Genomic DNA, 21,318 nt, shown 5'->3' with positions numbered 1-21,318 from the left:
TAGGATCAGAGCTTTTCGCCTAACCTCTTCTACTCTCCTATACTTCCAAATAGTTGGAATTCTGGAATACTAGGCTTCCTGTACTGCCTTCACTCCCACAAAAGGGCTATCTCAGCATACATCCTCGTGACTAACATCTACTGGCTAGAGGAACATGAGGGTACATAAGGGATGTGACCATAGCAACAGGACTTTTCTCAAATTGGGCACCACCCACCATTAATGTGGAAGGGGGAAACGACACTGCTCTCTAGGAAGAGAAACAAATGACCATCAGTGCAGAGAATCGGCTCCAAAATCACTCTTTAAAAGGTGGGATCAAAAAGCAACTGTGCCAGTATTCATGGTAAGGGTGGAAAGCCCTGAGAGAACCTAAAACGCCAGATCCACCCTTCTCTAGCTACTTGGAGATGCAGTCACACTGCTGAAGCTTGGGACATCTGGTCAAGTGAGTACTTGCTGTGCATTAAGGCAGGGGCGGAGGAAGGGGGGTGCAGTGGGTGAGGGCCACCCCGGGTGTCACCACTGAGGGGGGTGACAAAATGCCAGGTGGCACTTGTTATGTACTGAAGTTCTCACCCTGGGACAGCAGGGGGATACTGTAGATAGTTATGCAAATAAGGGATCGAAAGTGACGTTCAGTAATTGGATAGTTTTAGAAAGTTGTTACAGTAACGTTGTACTGGAGCTCTATATAAGCAGGCTGACTGAACCCTTCAGTTCAGTTCTGTCCTGGCCTGTGAATAAACAAGAGCTGTTTGAAGAATCGCTGTGTCGTCTGATATGTTCACCCACAACTTAACAGCACTCACCGCGCCTGAGCCACACATCCAAGCGGTCTGCCCTCTGCCTCCCCCCCAGCTGTAGGGCGGCTGAGTGGGAGGAGGCAGGCAGACTCCAGAGGCCCCGTGGTGCGCCCTGCCCCTATGGGCGGCTCGCCCCACCCTTGGGTGCACCACTCCAGGTGCCCGAGCAACCTTCCTCCGCCGCTGCATTAAGGCCAGCCTTCAAGGATTTCTGAGAGTCTTGCATGAACATTGAGCAAGGCAGCTCTGAAGACCGCCTCGGAAGTCTTATATAAGCAGCTCTGCAAGTTCTTTGGAGTGTGTTCAATGAACAACCAGATGCTGATGATACCATTATCAGTAATCCACAGAGTGAAAAACCCTTAAATGGAACCCATTTCCTATGTGAAAAAAATATGTGGTTTCATAAAGATGTTGAACAGCAAAATTGGTAGATGAAGATTTTCTTCGTTGTATTTTTGTGTTTTACAGCATGGGCTGTAATCCAAGTTTGTGCAATTGAAGTCCACGGAGTAGTAAGATGCACTGCAGTTTTTAAAATCCTCTGCTGAGTTTTGCTAGCCTGCTAAACAATTATTTTTAGAAGGAGGGAACCATTTCTTTATCTTTTTTTTTTTTAAAGAAAGGAGAAACATTTGTTCACTATAAATTTGCAGAACAAGTATTTCTTCACACAGGAAGGTTTTTTTTACAACGTGGCCAGTCACCAGCATCATTGAAAAGCAAGCGGTTGTAAATTGGTAAGTAAATTTAAGTTGGGGGGGTTGCATTTATATATATTAATTAACAGCAAAAAATAGTTAACTATGATTAGGAATGATGCATGAGAGTAACCTACCAAGATGTAAAAAAGGCAGTTATTACATATTACAAACCCTGAAAACTGATGATTAATATTGGTGACCCTTTCTTTACGTTCATATTGTTCAGAAAAAAAGCCATAAAGACCGAATTGGGCTTTTCTGCCATTTTTTAAAATTAACTTTGGCTAGATGCAGTTAATAGTTTTTCAGTAGCTTGAATGCGATATGAAAGAGCTATTGTTTCTTGTTTCTTCTCTGCAGTGAGGTATCCAATCAGATAGTTGTCCCAAATTTTGACAAGAGAATACGCAAGGCTGTGGGCGGTTGTTCCCCAGGCAAAAATAGCAAAATTCTTTCCCCTTTAAATCTTGGGTGTCATTTATTCAGTGAATATATGGACCGAGGGCCATTTCACAAGGAAAACACTCCTATGTGACACAAAATTTAAAAATTCCTTCCAGTAGCACCTTAGAGACCAACTAAGTTTGTTATACACTGAAACAGAAGTGTATCTGAAGAAGTGTGCATGCACACGAAGAGAAGAAGAGAAGAGTTTTGGATTTGATATCCCGCCTTTCACTCCCCTTCAGGAGTCTCAAAGCGGCTAACAATCTCCTTTCCCTTCCTCCCCCACAACAAACACTCTGTGAGGTGAGTGGGGCTGAGAGACTTCAGAGAAGTGTGACTAGCCCAAGGTCACCAAGCAGCTGCATGTGGAGGAGCAGGGAAGCGAACCCGGTTCCCCAGATTACGAGACTACCGCTCTTAACCACTACACCACACTGGCTCATACCAGTAACAAACTTTGTTGGTCTCAAAGGTGCTACTGGAAGGAATTTTTTTATATTTTTATTTTGGCACACCAACACAGCTACCTACCTGTAACTACTCCTATGTGAGTAATACTGCAAAAAATGTGCATCTAATAGTGTAAAACATGCTTGGTTATCATGGCAGGCTGTTGCAGGTACATGCCTTTCACACGACTGTGTAAATATGGATCATGTGCTATTTTTTTATATTTTGTTAATAGCAAAGTTTGCTGTTTAACCGTGTGTCATTTTAAATGTGTGGTATGATAATGATTTTGAATGAAAAAGAGGCGGCTTACTATTGGATCAGCAAAATGCCCATCACTTTGGGCACTGGAGGAGAGACCTGAATATTGCAGGGAACCCTGTGGACATCTATGCACTCTGCTTGTGGGCACATCTCCCCATGGAATTCCTGCTGGGGAGGGCAGGCTATTCGGCAAGCAGATTCTGCCCTCGCTCCAACCATGTCCCCTAAAATGTTGCCCGGTTTTCCCATAGGAATGAATGGCTACTATCTAAGTGGAATAAATTAAAGGGAAGCCATAGCTATCTGCTCCCTGCACCTGGGCATCCTAGCCTTCAGGGGAAACGACTGTAGCTCAGAGAGAGAGTGTCTGTTTTCCATGTAAAAGGTCTCAGGTCTAATCTCTGGCATCTCATTGAGCCAGTGTGGTGTAGTGGTTAAGAGCGGTAGTCTCGTAATCTGGGGAACCGGGTTCGTGTCTCCGCTCCTCCACATGCAGCTGCTGGGTGACCTTGGGCCAGTCACACTTCTCTGAAGTCTCTCAGCCCCACTCACCTCACAGAGTGTTTGTTGTGGGGGAGGAAGGGAAAGGAGAATGTTGGCCACTTTGAGACTCCTTAAAGGGAGTGAAAGGCGGGATATCAAATCCAAACTCCTCCTCTTCTTCTTCTTCTTCTTCTTCTTCTTCTTCTTCTTCTCTGGTTGGTGCTGGAAATATCCCTTTATGAAAACCCTGTCTGTGTAGAGTAGTGCTGAACTAGATAGTATTAATGGTCTGATTTGGCATTGGGAAGCTTCCTATACTCTCATCAAAGCCTTCATTTACCCAGGCTTCATGGCTCCATCCTGGGTTTTCCAATCACGCTTTGGTTCCGGCCAGTACTATTTTTCTAGAAAAGGAGTTGCCAGAACTCACCACAAACTTCTCCCGTGTTCTCTTAGAATGGCAATGGCACCCACCTGAGAGGTGCCGGAGCTGAGATCCGATGAGCTGGCTGAAAAAAGAAAAGCCCTGGTTCTAGCATTGGTTATTTAGAATGAGCGTGAGCTACGAGCCACCGTCTTCCCAGTCACGCCCCAACTTTAAAGCTGCTACAAGTCTATCAAGCACAGCGCTAACTCAGTGTTCAAAGACAGAGGCGAGAAAGTGGGATGATTTAGTTGCAAACCAGGCATAGCTGTCAACATTTCCCTTTTCTTGCGAGGAATCCTATTCGGAATAAGGGAATTTCCCTTTTAAAAAAGGGGAAAGTTGACAGCTATGAAACCAGGCCGCATCCAGTTCACCTTTGGGTCCATTCACCTCAGTGCTTGAAGTGGGAAGAAAAAGAGGGTGTGTTAGTATTTTGGTCTGCTTTTCGTTCCGTTCTGTTTTTGATCTGCTTGGAAAGAAGTAAGATGGCATCCCACTCGGTGCCAACCAACTGTGAGCACTGCATTTAAGGAAAGTGGTCAGGAGCGCCTCACCCATTATATTTCAAACGCAATGCACTTATTGCTATTCTCTTTCTAGCTAACTCTATGGTTATGAACTCTATGGTCCATAACACGATGATGACAATCACTGGGCCAAGCGTACTAGAATGGAAGCCCCACTGAGTTCAAACATGTATCAGAACTGGTCTGCTTCTGACTGTCCTTAGAAATAGTTTACTAGGTCTATGTACTAAGTAAAGGTAAAGGGACCCCTGACAATTAAGTCCCGTCGCGGATGACTCTGGAGTTGCGGTGCTCATCTCGCTTTTTGGCCGAGGGAGCCAGCGTTTGCCTGCAGACAGCTTCTGGGTCATGTGGCCAGCATGACTAAGCTGCTTCTGGTGAACCAGAGCAGCGCACGGAAACACCATTTACCTTCCTGCCGCAGCGGTACCTATTTATCTACTTGCACTTGATGTGCTTTTGAACTGCTAGGTTGGCAGGAGCAGGGACCGAACAACGGGAGCTCACCCCGCCGCGGGGATTCAAACCGCCGACCTTCTGATCGGCAAGCCCTAGGCTCTGTAGTTTAGACCACAGCACCACCCGCATCCCTTATGTACTACGTAAAGTAAAGGTAAAGGGATCCCTGACCATTAGGTCCAGTCATGGCCAACTCTGGGGTTGCGGCGCTCATCTCGCTCTATAGGCCGAGGGAGCCGGTGTACAGCTTCCGGGTCATGTGGCCAGCATGACTAAGCCGCTTCTGGCGAACCAGAGCAGTGCACGGAAACGCTGTTTACCTTCCTGCTGGAACGGTACCTATTTATCTACTTGCACTTGGCGGGCTTTTGAACTGCTAGGTTGGCAGGAGCAGGGACCGAGCAACAGGAGCTCACCCTGTCGCGGGATTCAAACCGCTGACCTTCTGATCGGCAAGTCCTAGGCTCTGTGGTTTAGACCACAGCGCCACCTGCATCCCACTATGTGCTAAGTATGCATGGTCAAATTAGCAGCCTCTTTGCTAAAAACAAAAGGGGTGGGTGACAGATTTTATACCATTGCTGTAACCATTATAAAGTGAAAACAAACACAAAGTGGTTAGAACGTGGTGCTGATAACGCCAAGGTTGCAGGTTCATCCCTCATATTGGACAGCTGCATATTCCTGCACTGCAGGGGTTTAGACTAGATGATCCTCAGGGTCCCTTCCAACTCTACAATTCTGTGCTTCTAACAAATGCTCCTAAAACACAAGGATCGTTTTGCAATTGGAAATACCAAAAAACAAGCCTCTCAGCCTCGCTGAAAATTTTGCCTTCCTCCCTACGGAAATCTGAAATATCATCCTTGCAAAAGCACCATTATCTTTGAGTCACAGCTTCTCTAGCCAACCCCACCCTGTACGCTGTGATATGGAGATAACAACTTATCTTACACAGTTGTGAGAAGGGTGTGTGTGTGTGTGTGTGTGTGTGTGTGTGTGTGTGTAACACTTTTCATACCCTCACTTCCTATAACTACAATATCTATTGAATATTTATTGCTATTTACTTTACCCTGGTTACTTCGGGTTGAAAATTCCACATTGTGTACCCTGAATATTCTAGTTACACTGCTGAGATTCTCCTAGAGGAAAGGTGGCCAGCATACACCTTCAGTTTTGAAGGTGTACAAAGCCAAACTAGTTACCAAGATTATGTACAGACTTCTACTTTGGATACTGGGGATTAAAGAATCCCTGGTGAGAAAGATCTTTTGCATCCCATATTTGCATCTAATGAAATTGGTAGCAAGCATTTGTTCTTTGGAAACAATAGTACAGACTCTTTCAATGGGTTATTGGCACCACCAATATCTATCCCCCCTTAGATTTGGGCTATGAATCCCTGGCTTTGCTTGATAATTATGACTCCTCCTGGCTCAAGCTGGTTAACAGCCATGTTAACACTACTGGCTGTTGACCACCCCATCTTCTGCCTCTTTGGTTAGAAAAACCAGCTGCCTGCATTAAACAGAGACTTCTGGATCTTAGCTTGCAAAATTCATTTGCTCTGGCAAATGAGGTTTCCCCACCTCTATACATGAAACCTAGATAGCATCTTAAAAAGCAGAGACATCACCTTGCCAACAAAAGCCTGTATAGTTAAAGCTATGGTTTTCCCAGTAGTGATGTATGGAAGTGAGAGCTGGACCATAAAGAAGGCTGATCGCCAAAGAATTGATGCTTTTGAATTATGGTGCTGGAGGAGACTCTTGAGAGTCCCATGGACTGCAAGAAGATCAAACCTATCCATTCTTAAGGAAATTAGCCCTGAGTGCTCACTGGAAGGACAGATCCTGAAGCTGAGGCTCCAATACTTTGGCCACCTCATGAGAAGAGAAGACTCCCTGGAAAAGACCCTGATGTTGGGAAAGATGGAGGGCACAAGGAGAAGGGGACGACAGAGGACGAGATGGTTGGACAGTGTTCTCGAAGCTACCAGCATGAGTTTGACCAAACTGCGGGAGGCAGTGGTAGACAGGAGTGCCTGACGTGCTCTGGTCCATGGGGTCACAAAGAGTCAGACACGACTAAACGACTAAACAACAACAACAACAACAACAACAACAACAACATACATCGAATGCAACCTAGCATTAATTATTTGCATGACTGGTGTTTAGCAACATTAAATATTCCTAGAGAGTCTAGTCAGTGGCTATGCTCAATGTTTTGTCTTCAGCGTTTATGGAAGGTTGATGCACTTCTCTATCTTGGCACATGAGTTTGCAAAAGCGGGTCAGTCAAAATTTTAGCTTGTGTTATTAATTAATTAACAAGAAACTCTGGGAACTGCAGTTCTGGAAGTAGGGATGGAATGGTGTGTGTGTGTGTGTGTGTGTGTGTGTGTGTGTGTGTGTGTACGTGTGTGTACCTAACTGATAATTCTTTGCATACACATTAAACTACTGTTCCCAAGAATCTTTGCAGAGCACCATCACAGTTAAACTGGTATAGATGCCATTATCAGGAGGCGTTTTGCTGATCATTTCCTTGAGAAAATGTATGTGCACAGACATGAAGGCAATTTAAACTATTATGTTCAATCCATTCCTGACACAGAAAGACATCTTTCCTATAGAAAGCATATGCATTTTAAGAGTAGAAATGTAACCATTGGAACAGTTGCTCCATGGCTGTTTATGTGGCTAGGATTGCACCATAAATCTTCAGTTAAATTATTGCAACAGTGCCTTCTTTCTGATTTTGTTAGTTCATTTCTGTAGCCCCAGTGTGTCTTCTTTTCACAAGAATTCATTATTCATGCTCATGTAAGATGCCCTGCACAAACATCTCTTTTTGACAGTTATAAAGGTACAGTCTACCAACCAAGAACGAAGCTTCCAATAATAATAATAATAATTTATTATTTATACCCCGCCACTCTGGGTGGCTTCCAACAGAATATTAAAATACAATAGTCTATTAAACATTAAAAGCTTCCCTAAACAGGGCTGCCTTCAGATGTCTTCTAAAAGCCTGGTAGTTGTTTTTCTCTTTGACATCTGATGGGAGGGCATTCCACAGGGCAGGTGCCACTACCGAGAAGGCCCTCTGCCTGGTTCCCTGTAACTGGGCTTCTCGCAGTGAGGGAACTGCCAGAAGGCCCTTAGCACTGGACCTCAGTGTCCAAGCAGAACAATAGGGGTGGAGACGCTCCTTCTGGTATACTGGACCGAGGCCATTGAGGGCTTTAAAGGTCAGCACCAACACTTTGAATTGCGCTCGGAAACGTACTGGGAGCCAGTGTAGGTCTTTCAAGACTGGTGTTATGTGGTCTTGGTGGCCGCTCCCAGTCACCAGTCTAGCTGCCGCATTCTGGATTAGTTGTAGTTTCCGGGTCAACTTCAAAGGTAGCCCCATGTAGAGCGCATTGCAGTAGTCCAAGCAGGAGAGAACTAGAGCATGCACCACTCTGGCAAGACAGTCCGCTGCCCTGGACACAGAATTCACCTGCGCCTCCATGGACAGCTGTGAGTCCAGAATGACTCCTAGGCTGTGCACCTGGTCCTTCAGGGGCACAGTTACCCCATTCAGGACCAGGGAGTCCTCCACACCTGCCCACCTCCTGTCCCCCCAAAACAGTACTTCTGTCTTGTCGGGATTCAACCTCAATCTGTTAGCCGCCATCCATCCTCCAACCGCCTCACAGGACCTTCACCACCTTCACTGGTTCTGATTTGAAAGAGAGGTAGAGCTGGGTATCATCTGCATACTGATGAACACCCAGCTACCAAGAGTTTTAGGGCTGCTTCAGAAATTATCTAGGTAACAAATGAGCATGTCCTGATGAGTATGTTCTACAGCAGGGATGATAAACCTATGGGCCACATTTGCACCTACCAAATGTGCCTGTCCTGATGAGGACACTCTGTAAGAGAGATGGTGAATCTCTGACCCTCCAGATGTTGTTGTACTACAGCACCCAACCCTTCATCATGCCAGCTGAAGATGATGAGTCAACAACCTCTGGAGGCACAGAGGTTTCCCCTCTGTGTGGTATAGGAAGCCATGACCAATTGTTTATTCCTGTGCCATGGAGTTGCAGGAAACACTTATTTCCAAACACAAATAGGAGGGCAAAGAACTGCAAAAAGTATTTCGGGAGTCCTAAGGAGGTTGAGATTTGGCTTCCATCAGCAGTCCTTTGTGCAACATGGCAAACTGCTCTTGAAACCAAGTCAGTTCTTTCTCTTGCGGCATGACTAAGCCACTTCTGGCGAACCAGAGCAGCGCACGGAAACGCCGTTTACCTTCCCGCCGGAGTGGTACCTATTTATCTACTTGAACTTTGACGTGCTTTCGAACTGCTACGTTGGCAGGAGCAGGAACCGAGCAACGGGAGCTCACCCCATCGTGGGGATTTGAACTGCTGACCTTCTGATCGGCAAGTCCTAGGCTCTGTGGTTTAACCCACAGTGCCACCCCTTACCTGATGTCATACAGGTAAGGAAAAAGCTTGACCAGAAGGGCACAGCTTGCCCAAAGCCACTATGTGCCGCTCCCAACAACCAGCCGAGCCTTTGGGGACCCTGCGCTAAGCACATTTGCTCTCCCTGAAGGACTTTAAACTTTCAAATTTCAGTGGCGCCCTGTACAATGCCAAAATTCAGTGCTCCCTGCCTCTCAGCTTCTGTTCCAAGTTATTGTTGTGCCCCCCTTCCAGCTCGGTGCTCATTGTGGGCAAACTGGTTGTGATCCCTTATATTCACCTCTGAGAGATGGATGCTGCTGAGGTCATGGGCAGCAACACAGAGGAGGAGTTAAGAAACAGGGGGAAATGGAGTAAGCAAAAAAGGGTGATGCGGCAAACACGTTACAAGTCATGTAAGCAATTAAAAAAAAACACTTTTTGCATCACCATCGATTACTTGATTTTAGTTCCAGAAAAACAACGTATCACCTAGTCACAGTAGAAATATTGTGTGGTTCCTACCCAAAAAATGAAGGAAGGAGCAAACCACAAGGCAAAGTTTGAGATGGTGTGTGGTTAAGCCCTCTGTCCTTCAACCACATTCAAGCTTGAAAAATGTAACTATAGCTCCTCCAAATGGAAAGAAAAGTAGTTGCAATGTAGACTCTTCCGTTTCTACACGGCTGACTACTAAAGAAATCCTCAGCGAAATTTTGCCCAGTGACATACTATACACATTTACTAGCACTCTTTGTCAGGGAGTGGGGTGGGAGGAGACAACACTTCGCAAGATAACCATTTCATGTTGATTTTTCTGAGCTGCATTACAGCTACTGGGCATCCAACAGTTTCTTCACGTTTTGTTAAGATACATTTCTGGGCTGCACGAAATTTTGGTCAACATCCAAGGGTGATTTCATATGGCCATCTTTTTGGGGTGACTTTAATGAAAATGAAACTACTATATACTAACAATGGTGAAGAGGCTTTCATTCAGCCTCTTTCATTTTGGATACGGTACGACACTTTTTTCAACAGAGGATGCTCATTTGTTAAACTGTAAGTGATTGGTGTAGAATCTACTGAGTGATGCAATGGGTTTCCAAGGTTTACATTAGGTAAAGGGTAAAGGGACCCCTGACCATTAGGTCCAGTCGTGACCGACTCTGGGGTTGCGGCGCTCATCTCGCTTTATTGGTTGAGGGAGCCGGAGTACAGCTTCCGGGTCATGTGGCCAGCATGACTAAGCCGCTTCTGGCAAACCGGAGCAGCGCACGGAAACGGCGTTTACCTTCCCGCCGGAGCGGTACCTATTTATCTACTTGCACTTTGACGTGCTTTCGAACTGCTAGGTTGGCAGGAGCAGGGACTGAGCAACGGGAGCTCACCCTGTCGCGGGGATTTGAACCGCCGACCTTCTGATCGGCAAGTCCTAGGCTCTGTGGTTTAACCCACAGCGCCACCCGCGTCCCTTAACGTTTACATTAGACTACCTGTAATTTCTCTCTCACTTCACGATTGTAATTATGTGCAAAATATACATACCGTACAATGTGGGATTCAGAATGTGCTGGAACAGTGCTGGGGCACCAAGCAAACTATAATGGAAAGAATGGCATTTTGGCAATAGGCTCACTGATTATAATCACTCCTATGCAACTGCCTCTGCACAGATACACAATGTTGTTATTATTGAGTTGCATAATTGCATATCTGTAGATTGGTGAAGTCCCAGCAGTTGTTGATCTTTAATAAGCGCGTGCTTAGCCTAAACATGAAAACATCTGCATGAACAAAATCTATTGTTTTCTGCATTTTGATTTCTCCCCTCCTGTGTTGAAAGTTCAGTATATTCTCCTATGTACGGAAACCAGCATTTTATGATTACTGTGCATGCAGTGTGGATGCGTAAATATAAATATATCTTCTACAATTGCAGGGAACAAGATGCCTACTGCTACGAGCACAGACTACTACAAAGATGTAACAACCTCAGAATACGTTTATGACGAAACAGCAGAACCATGCCCAAGTGCCAGTGTTAATGAATTTGCTTCCCAGTTCCTGCCACCGCTTTACTCTTTGGTGCTCATATTTGGCTTGCTGGGCAACTCACTGGTGGTGCTGATCCTCATCAGATACAAGAAGCTCAAGAGCATGACTGATATCTACCTGCTCAATTTAGCCATCTCGGACCTGCTTTTCATCTTCACACTCCCATTTTGGGCTTATTACGCAGCGCACGAGTGGGTATTTGGAGACGCAATGTGCAAAATTCTCTCTGGGATCTATTACGTAGGCTTCTACAGCGGAAGTTTTTTCATAATCCTTTTGACCATCGATCGATATCTAGCCATCGTCCATGCTGTGTTTGCATTAAAAGCCCGGACAGTTACCTATGGCATCCTCACAAGCGTCGTCATGTGGGGCGTGGCACTCCTAGCCTCTGTGCCGGTAATGGTCTTTAACAGATTACAAAAGGAAGACAATCGTTCCGTGTGCACTCCTCATTTTTCTTATGAAAATCAGATTGTCTGGAACCAGTTCTTTACACTGAAAATGAACCTTATAGGCCTGATCTTCCCAATGATCGTCATGACCTTCTGCTATGCACAGATCATAAACACGCTAATGAAATGCAGGAATGACAAGAAGAGCAAAGCAGTCCGGCTGATTTTTATCATCATGATAGTTTACTTCATTTTTTGGGCCCCATACAACATTGTTCTTCTGCTACAGACATTCCAAGATGCATTTGATCTCAGCAATTGTGCCTCCATTAGTAATTTGGCTATAGCAGCGCAAGCGACAGAAACAATAGCGATGGCTCACTGCTGCATCAATCCTGTGATCTACGCTTTTGCTGGCGAGAAGTTCAGAAAATATGTTTGCAGCCTTTTCCGAAAGCACGTGGCTCTCCACCTTCCAAAAACATGCCTCTCTCTGTATACAGAGCCCCTGGAACGTGCCAGTTCCACATACTCCCAGTCTACTGGGGAGCATGACATGTCGGCGGTGTTGTAGTGGCTTTCCAGAGAGAAAAAGTAAAACTTACTTCTGCCGGTGCAACTTACCAGATCCATTTGAGCTTCGCAGTCTAAACTCAGTTTAAAAGGGCTGAGTTGCTTCCGACAAAAGCTGCTTTTATGGCAAGAGAGACGATCTGGGTCAGATGTATACTGTAACTGCTTGGCTTACATCAGCTCACAAGCTGAGTGATAAACAAATGTTACATGCAAGGACACCGGAGATATTATGAACATCACCAGGGGTTTAATATCAAGCACATCTTATACGCTGCTCTCTTGTTGCCTTTGAAATGCATGTGTGTCTTTTTTAATGCAAATGTATGCCAAATCTAATCTTATATGAATGTCTGCACAAATTAGCATGCTATAGTTCCTTGCACAAGTGAGCCTATTGCTCTGTCCTTAAGGACACTAAACACCCTGCTCCCACACCCAGTTTGTTTTCTGCAAGGTCATGCATTAACAGACAAAAACCATGTCTTCATTTCACCACCTGCAGCTAGAATGTTGGAAGGGAGCAATGGCTATCTAGCACCTTCCTGCTTAACATGATCATCCACTTTCTGGTCCCCGACAGATCAAACCATGCATCTAAACTATGTTGCATCTGAAGCAAAGGGAAGGTAGGTGCACCGGGAAAGCTGGTTGCAGAGTAAATAGCAGTGCAATTTCCTTCCCAGTTCCAACCATGGCAAACTGAGCCATTGGCACGCAGACAACCTACCCGCCAACTCTTCCCAAGGAAATTATATCGGGTGCAAGATCATTGCACTTAACGTCTGGTCTAATGTTGGTTTGAGGCCTTGTACTGTTATGATGCCGCAAGCCTGATTGGCAGTAGTTTTCCTTGACAGCTTCTGTGAAGAGAGAGAGAGAGAGAGAGAGAGAGAGAGATGGATTATCATTTGGGGAATGTACAGTTGTACCTTGGTTTTTGAATAGCTTAGTTCTCAAATGTTTTGGCTCCCAAACACTGCAAACTCGGAAGTGAGTGTTCCGGTTTATGAACTTTTTTTGGAAGCCAAACTTCCGACAGGGCTTCCACGCCTTCCGATTGGCTGCAGGAGCTTCCTGCAGCCGATCAGAAGCCACGCTTTGGTTTTCAAACGTTTTGGAAGTCGAATGGACTTCCAGAATGGATTCCGTTCGACTTCCAAGGTACAACTGTATTAGGCTGGGCCTGGAACAGGTATACAGTGGTGCCTCAGGTTACATACGCTTCAGGTTACAGACTCTGCTAACCCAGAAATAGTGCTTCAGGTTAAGAACTTTGCTTCACGATGAGAACAGAAATCATGCTCCAGTGGCGCGGTGGCAGCAGGAGACCCCATTAGCTAAAGTGGTGCTTCAGGTTAAGCACAGTTTCAGGTTAAGAACAGACCTCCGGAACGAATTAAGTACTTAACCCGAGGTATCACTGTATTCATTCTGATTGATCTGGGTTATAGCACATTGACAGGCTGGAGTTCCTAGTCAGCTGAGAGTCAACTGTCAGGGAAAGGAAGTTAGATTTTTGCGGGAAAGTGAGTGGATGAGAAAGGTTTGAGGGGAAAGGTCCGAGAAAAAGGCTAATGAGAATAGCTAAAGTCTGGATACAAATGTCAGCTTGTTATAAATACCTGTCTGATGAAGATCAGGAGCAAGGAATCAGCGGCGGAGGTGATCTGAAAAAGCTGCCTTGGGCAAAAGTCTTGCCAGAGGAAGGTTACACAAATGGGTTTTTTTAAGTTGGCCTAATTGTCCAAACAGCCAGAACTACAACCAGAAGAGCTTTGGGGTACAGAGGCAGACTGTCCCCCAACAGAGGCTGGATTGAGTTGTCAAGAGTATTTTGACTGGGGTGGAAGTTCAGGGAATTCAGCCTCAGATAAAAGCCACTTAGAGGCTGGTGTCAGCAACAGGACCTTCAAAGTCTTCAGAAACAGTAATCGAGCACCTTTAAGACCCCAATGCAAATATCAGAATTCCCTTATGTACATAGTACCTTTTAATAAACCAACAAGCTTAAAGTTCTACCTATCTCTCGTGTTGGCATCCATCTCCAGCCTAAACTTATTATATCAGCTACCAGGCTTTGAAACTGGTGGCCGCGGAATATTAAAGAACAGCTATACAAATGCAGGTTTTGTTAAATGAGAAAGAGGGAACTGGTATCCCTGACACAAGCCAATAAGGTGAGCGTAATAAATGGAGAACATAGTGCTGTTTATTAAGCTGAACTGCTTATTCAGCTGTGAAAAGTGGGATAAATGTTCACCTAAATGTGCTCAGGATTGACTTGTTATAAATCCAATAATAAAAGCTTGTTTTGTACTACAATATACATGTGTAGTCATTAAATTTTGCTTCCTCGTGTTTTGGAGTTCTGAAAATTATAGGTTTTGCCTGTAGTTTAATGGGATGATGCCAACTAAACTGGATAATAAGAGAGTTTACTAGTATCAATATATAGTATACCAGGGGTCAGCAAACTTTTTCAGCAGGGGGCCAGTCCACTGTCCCTCAGACCTTGTGGGGGGCCGAACTATATTTTTTGGGGGGAAATAAATGAAGGAATTCCTATGCCCCACAAATAACCCACACAAATTAAAGCACACATTCTACTCATGTAAAAACACACTGATTCCCACCCCGTCCGTGGGGCGGATTTAGAAGCCGATTGGGCTGGATCCGGCCCCCGGGCCTTAGTTTGCCTGCCCATGCGGTATACATAAAATCTGCCTCCAACTCCGATGGGGAAAATAATGAAGCGCAGTTGCTGTGACCCCCCCCCCCCATATTTCCCATTCACTACTTCAGCATCAAATTGCTGTATATTAAAGTCCTATATAATGTAGATTAAATCCTTCCTCTCCCAATAATGATGTCTGCCATCTTTTTATTTCCCCAACATGTTTTTCTGGAGTCACCTCTGTCACAGAGCTAGAAACTTAACCAAGACTGCACGGGGTGGTGGAAGTAAAAATGCAGGTCCCCAAACATACCCTGCTTATCGTATATTCCCAGAATATATAATATAGTCAGTACCTAATAGCTCTTTTCTTTTGTTTTCCTCAGGGACCAACACTCATTGTGTGGGAAATGGTTATTATTTATTAAATGTATATCCCGCCCTTCTTCCCAAAGGAGCCCAGGGGGGCAAACACCCAAACCAATTAAATCTCTGCAAACAATTGCAATGCAGATGCAGACTGGGAAAGATCTCTACAGTGGTACCTTAGTTCTCGAACTTAGTACGTTCTGGGAGTCCGTTTGACTCCTGAAACCGTTTGAAAACCAAGGTGCGGCTTCAATTGGCTGCAGGAGCTTCCTGCACTCAAGCGGAAGCTGCGCCAGATGTTCGGCTTCTGAAAATGTTCACAAACCGGAGCACATCTGGGTTTGTGGCGTTTGGGAGCGGATTTGTTTGGGAGTCAAGCAGTTCAAGTATCAAGGTAGCGCTGTACTTAAAAGTACTTTTGGAAAAGGAAGGTCTTCAGTAGGTGCCAAAGAGACAACAGAGACAGGGAATTGTGAAACAACCTTAAGGCCTGGATCTTATAATGTGCAGAACAGTCCTCCCGATAAGATGGTATCTTCAGGAGACCCTCACCTGCAGTGATTGGTCAGGTGAGACAATCTTTTGGGTATCCTTGACCCAAGCTGTATAGCAGGCATAGGCAAACTCGGCCCTCCAGATGTTTTGGGACTACAACTCCCATGATCCCTAGCTAAAAGGACCAGTGAGGGATGATGGGAAATGTAGTCCCAAAACATCTGGCATGCCGAGTTTGCCTATGCCTGCTGTATAGGGTTTTCTACAAATCAGTATGGAGCTTTCTACCCTCTCCAGATGGGTAACTGGATAACCCAACATGTTTATTTTCACTTCAGAACAGCAGAGCTGTTTTACTAAACTAAAGACAGCTTTGAGAACATCCTGTCAGGCCAGTGGCCCATCAAGTCCAGGATGCTGGTCTTACTGTGGCCAACCAGATGTTTATGGGAAGTGTTGCAGGAACCCCCCCCTCCCCAAATCATTCAGTTTGTACAAACTCGACACACTCACACACGACATACGCGACGCTTCTGTTATAAATTCATAGAAAATCACCCATATATCCGACCGTTCCACTTTTATTTTACTCCATGAAGGAAGGACTACAAAATGGGGAAGGTTTTATAGAGGGCAGCCATAATCCCTCGAGCGTACCAACATGTCTGCAGGAACCCTACCCAGTTGGCATGCCAACCTTGATGGTCCCAGACAGAAGACCATCAGACTCACAGGGCCCCACCTGATTGGCTAATTTTGGGATTCTCCTGTAGGCTAATCAGATTGCGGATTCACTTGCACCTGGTGTTGGATTGGGTGGCTCCTGCGGACCAATCAGACTCCTGCATTCTGGAGCCTATTGTTCTAGGACCAATCAGACTGCTGCATTTTGGATCCTATTCAACTCAGTACATAACAGTACAGTTGCTTTTTTATAGATCTTCTCAGTAGCTACCCATATATGTATAGGCTTTATTAATTATTACTATTAGCCCCCTCCGCTCGGCGCCCTGAACCGGGAAACCGCCAGCACCGCCCTAAAATCGTGCGCTGCTCTAAACAAAAACCAGGATCCTATGATTCTAAGAAAATACGCGCGCGCGGTAGGACCCCCCCCCCCCGCTAAAGCACCACGGGCTTGTGCTCCACGCTTCCTTCCACGAATAATAAAACAAAACAAAACATTATTATTATTATTATTATTATTATTATTATTAATGTTATTATTATATACCCCGCCCATCTGGATGGGTTTACCCAGCTATTCTGGGCGGCTGCCAACAAAACACGAGCACGGCGTGGAGCTCGTCCGCGCATTCACACGTGAACCAAACACGTGAACACCGCTCCTTCCTTAGCGATGTACTTCACAAGCCTCCTAGGCAAGAGGGGATTGCCCGGCGGCTGCCGCTCCCACGCTGCGCTTTTGAACCCGGCGCTTCCCTTTCCGCGACGTCGCGGTGTATTTTTAAAAGGGGCCGCTCTCTCTCTCTCTCTCTCTCTCTCGTCCCTAAAAGGGAGGAGCCGCGAGAAGCAGCGAAGGAGTTAACAACAACAATAAAAAAGCGGGGCGGGGAGAGGGCGCTCGCTCGCTCGCTCGCGAGAGAAGCGCTCCGGCGTCATTCACGCATGCGCACTTTAGGCTCCTCGTCTTTTCCCGCCAGCCTTCGGGAGGTTATGATTCTGGGTCCCTCTGAGGGGAGGAACGAAGCAGCGGCGGAGAGCTGAGGCGACGGGGTAAGCGGAAGGGGAGCGTCGCCTCGGCCTTTTTTCGCCCCTGTAGTAGGCGGGCACCCCACCCCCTCACACTTCTTCGCCCTCCCAGCCCAGTTTGCCTCAGTCGTGGTCGGGGCTTTCGGTTACGAGCCGTTCGAGGCAAGGAGAGGCTGAGGGGGGAGCGGAGGCCTCCCAGGGCTCCCAACCCCCATCGCAAGGAAGAGCTTTCTGAGGTGTTCGGTGGGGGCTCCTTTCCCGTCTGCCGTGAATGCTTTGGCGAGATTCCCGGGTTGGGCTAGATGACCCTTGGAGGTCCCCCTCCCGCTCCCCAGTTCTATGATTGACGCACCCAAACCAAGCACAATGCCTGCCATGTCCCTTTACCTGCCATATGATTTGTGTGGGGCAGGTGGCCGTGGGTCCGTCCCACTGTATCCCCACAACCTGAATCGAGTCCCCTCAGCGCTGGCTGCCTGCTGCACTTGAGGACAATGCACCCTTCCTTGCAAACGGCGGTGCAGGATGCTGGACTAAGATGGGCCTTTGACCCCGACCCAGCAGGGCTCTTCCTTGGTTCTTAAGCAAGGGGTCAGCAAACCTTTTCAGCAGGGTTCCTCAGACCTTGTGGGGGTCATGGACTATATTTTTTGGGGGGAAATGAAAGAATTCCTATGCCCCACAAATAACCCAGAGATGCATTTTAAATAAAAGCACACATTCTACTCATGTAAAAACACGCTGATTCCTGGACCGTCCGCGGGCCGGATTTAGAAGGTGACTGGCTGGATCCGGCCCCCGGGCCTTAGTTTGCCTGCCCATGTTCTTATCTGTGCTTAGCTTGGAACCAGCCAGCGCCTAGACCAGTGGTTCCCCACCTTTTTTTGGCCATGCCCCTCCTAAGCATCTCTAAAATCCTAATGCCCCGCTCCTGTGACATAAAATACTTACTACAGTATTCAAGGGGGATGTGGGTGGCACTGTGGGTTAAACCACAGAGCCTAGGACTTGTCATCAGAAGGTCAGCGGTTCGAATCCCCGCAACGGGTGAGCTCCGGTTGCTCATTCCCTGCTCCTGCCAACCTAGCAGTTCGAAAGCAAGTAGATAAATAGGTACCGCTCCAGCGGGAAGGTAAGCGGCGTTTCCATGCGCTGCTCTGGCTCGCCAGAAGCGGCTTAGTCATGCTGGCCACATGACCCGGAAGCAGTACGCTGGCTCCCTCGGCCTATAGAGTGAGATGAGCATTGCAACCCCAGAGTCGGCCACGACGACCTAATGGTCAGAGGTCCCTTTACTTTTTTTTTTACAGTATTCAAAAAGTGAGCTCCTATTCACGTGGAGGGAAGCCTAAAAGGCCATTAACGTGGTCTAAACAAGCTACCAAATTGCCTCCCGCCCCCATGGGAACCATGGGCCTCGACATAAGATTATGCCTAAGATACACCTGGCCATTGTTTGTTTTTGCCTATGGGGTTTGGAGCCAACAGCAGCCTCCCATTTTCCTTCCTCAATGTATGGCAGAGGAAGTGGACAGGTGTCGTCAAGCATTGGCTACATTGGGGCGCAAGCCTGGGCAATGTGTGCACCTCCATCCTGAACTGCCCAGACAACAAACATAAATGCAGGCTGTATATTCTCATAAAGTCTTTTATGAATAACTGATAGGAGTATAAACAAAGAGAACTAATCGGGAGTAATCATCGTTAGTAAAGAGGACATTGGGATTTTCGTCAAATGGGTTGTTACTGTATTTTAAAGTAAGCAGAAAACAGGTGCTTCCTAACAGCCAACATAGTTTGGTAAAAACTGGTCTGTGCCATAGTATCCGCATGCATAGGTTTCCACTAGCAACTGATTTTTCCACTAACCTGTTCATAATAGTTTTCCTTTCTAAATAAAGCTAAATCTGCTTTCCTATTTCTTCATTAGTGGAACAATGAAAAATAGCAAGGAACCATATTTTGTGAAGTTTATAAAGTCTGCAGAAAACTCAGAATTTTTCCTTCAGGCCCTTGAGGTAAGCTTATTTAGTACGTGGAGTTGATCTGTGAATGTAATGTGATCAATGAATACATTTTTATATGTATTTTAAATATTAAGTTTTGTGTGTTGAAAAAGTAAACAGCAATTTTATGGTTTATCTCAATGTAAACAAAGCACAAATTGTAGCCAAGTTTTGCTTTATGACTTGTCTCTTGTAGTTTGTCTAGAGAACGTAAACAACAAGCCCTGGTTCAGATGTAATTCTAAGCTAAACTATGGTTTAGTGCAGCAGCTGCAATCTTCTCTCTGAGAACCTAGATGTTTGTAGTAGGCTATGGTTTGGCTTACAGTTATTTCTGAACTGGCCCAATATTTTGAATTGAATGTGAATATGTTTTTAGTAAGTATCACCAAGTACAGGCATATTTCAGTGCAGCCACCGTTTATATTCAAAGAAACTGTTTGCAAATCTACAGAATACTTGCCTACTGCTTTTGTTATATTTTGCAGTCCATCAAAGAATTTCAGTCAGAAGAATCCCTCCAGATTCTTGAAAATACAGCTGCACTGAGGATACAAGAGAATGACAAATCCCTTTATATTTGTGATCAGTTCAGTGGCATTGTTTTTAATCACCTTCAAAAGGTTTGTGTTTTATTTACATAGTGACTTTGTTAATGCTGTATCTTGATAAATTGAAGGAATTGAAAATCTGTTCATGTAATTAACATACACACACTAATGTTATCGGGTGGGGAGGGAAGTGGATGTAGATGTATCTCACCTCTGTTTTTAATTATTTCACGGAGAGCAGATTTATGTCAGTATTTCTGTATGTTCCTGTGGGAATCAAGTGTAGGCTAGCACGGTGTTCTGCAAGATGCTGTTTGACTCCAGCTCCCATCATCCTCCGCCAGCTTAGCCAGTGGTCAGGGATGATGGGAGTTGGAGTCCAGCAACATCTGAGGACCCAACATTGAAGAAAACTGGACTAGCAGAACCTAATGTGGATACTGGGACTATAAATGGGATTAAGAAATAGATGGTTTATATGTCATTATTTGCCTTCTGAAATAATCCAGTGTCATCTGATTGAACAGTTGTCCACGTGTATATTGTTAGTGTTGCAAGATATGTACTGACACACAATCATAGATTTGTAGAGTTGGAAGTGACCCTAAGGATAATCTAGTCCAAACCCCTGTAATGCAGGAATATGCAGCTGTCTCATTTGGGGATCAAGCCTGCAACCTTGGCACCAAACTTGTCTGACCCCCTCCTTTGGCAATCCACACAGATCTCTAGCCCAATGGTTGCCATTAATCTGATTTTAATTGATTTTATAATGAAATGATTTTAGAATGTATCATTTTAATGTTGTTAGCCACTCTGAGCCTGGCTTCGGCTGGGGATATAAATAAAATATTATTATTATTATTTGCTCTTTTTTTTTTTTAGGCGTGCCATGTGTATTGGAAGTGTGGGAGAACAGTTTTTCTAAGGAAAAAGTTCTTATTTACCATCTTGTTTTGTCTTATCTCTTGTTTCAGCTTGGTTGCAGAATTGTTGGACCACAAGTAGTTGTCTACTGTATGCAGAACCAGCGATGTGTGCCAAGGGCCGACCATCCAGTATTTAATATGACAATGGCTGATGTAACTGTATCCTGTACAAGCCTTCAAAAAGAAACTAGGGTAATTCTTCTTTATTGGTGTGTTTTGAAGAGTTGGGTGTTCATCTTATTGTAAACATCTAGTCATAACTAGGAGTCAAATTGTCTTTTGATATGTCACCATTTCAGCTAAATAGATAGATTTGCCATTGATGCCTTGAAATCAAGATCAGAAGGGCCAAAACTCTTCAGTGCAGCAAGAACATTACCTTGCTTAAAATATCATTGATAAATGTCTAATTTTGTAAACCACATCAATTGTATACCTTAAGAAAATATATTCCGTTGCCCTTCTCTTTGATTTAGGAATGCTTTAGTAATACGTAACGCAGATCTGTTCTTTG

General features: G+C 45.3%; 3 protein-coding genes across 6 annotated transcripts in view; all 3 read left to right on the top strand.

Annotated features, from left to right (window-relative positions):
• The window catches only part of LOC310689919 (C-C chemokine receptor type 5-like), a 42,506-nt gene extending 31,998 nt beyond the window's left edge, over nt 1–10,508 (top strand). The window contains exon 4 of the transcript XR_014517711.1: nt 10,190–10,508. The gene's annotated coding sequence lies outside the window, so the exon portion shown is untranslated. The remainder of the gene's footprint in view (nt 1–10,189) is intronic.
• Nucleotides 65–14,389, top strand: LOC310689915 (C-C chemokine receptor type 5-like). 4 transcript variants are annotated; one of them, XM_083468444.1, is made up of 3 exons: nt 65–448; nt 1,429–1,546; nt 10,981–14,389. In XM_083468444.1, exon 3 carries the CDS (start codon nt 10,989–10,991, stop codon nt 12,063–12,065), a length of 1,077 nt encoding a protein of 358 aa, XP_083324570.1. In that variant the 5' UTR covers nt 65–448; nt 1,429–1,546; nt 10,981–10,988; the 3' UTR covers nt 12,066–14,389. The 4 variants fall into 4 exon arrangements, with proteins under 4 accessions (XP_083324570.1, XP_083324571.1, XP_083324568.1 ...); XM_083468445.1 differs by lacking the exon at nt 1,429–1,546; XM_083468442.1 differs by lacking the exons at nt 65–448; nt 1,429–1,546 and adding an exon at nt 9,469–10,100.
• Nucleotides 14,390–17,200: 2,811 nt separating this feature from the next.
• TOPBP1 (DNA topoisomerase II binding protein 1) overlaps nt 17,201–21,318 on the top strand; it is a 34,901-nt gene continuing 30,783 nt past the window's right edge. Inside the window, exons 1-4 of the mRNA XM_083467785.1 lie at nt 17,201–17,342; nt 19,249–19,336; nt 19,813–19,947; nt 20,853–20,996. Of these exons, the coding sequence (XP_083323911.1) occupies nt 19,256–19,336; nt 19,813–19,947; nt 20,853–20,996 (360 nt within the window). The 5' untranslated portion in view covers nt 17,201–17,342; nt 19,249–19,255. The remainder of the gene's footprint in view (nt 17,343–19,248; nt 19,337–19,812; nt 19,948–20,852; nt 20,997–21,318) is intronic.

The sequence above is a fragment of the Podarcis liolepis genome, assembly GCF_965112155.1.
Source record: "Podarcis liolepis genome assembly, chromosome: 12".
Classification (NCBI taxonomy): domain Eukaryota; kingdom Metazoa; phylum Chordata; class Lepidosauria; order Squamata; family Lacertidae; genus Podarcis; species Podarcis liolepis.
This window is presented reverse-complemented; position numbering and strand designations above follow the sequence as displayed.

Coding starts and splice junctions, on each gene's coding strand:
- LOC310689915 (XM_083468442.1), top strand. CDS start 10,016: ATGGTGAAGAGGCTTTCATTCAGCCTCTTTCATTTTGGATACGGTACG. Junction 10,101..10,980: donor GGATGCTCATTTGTTAAACT/GTAAGTGATTGG, acceptor CTACAATTGCAG/GGAACAAGATGCCTACTGCT.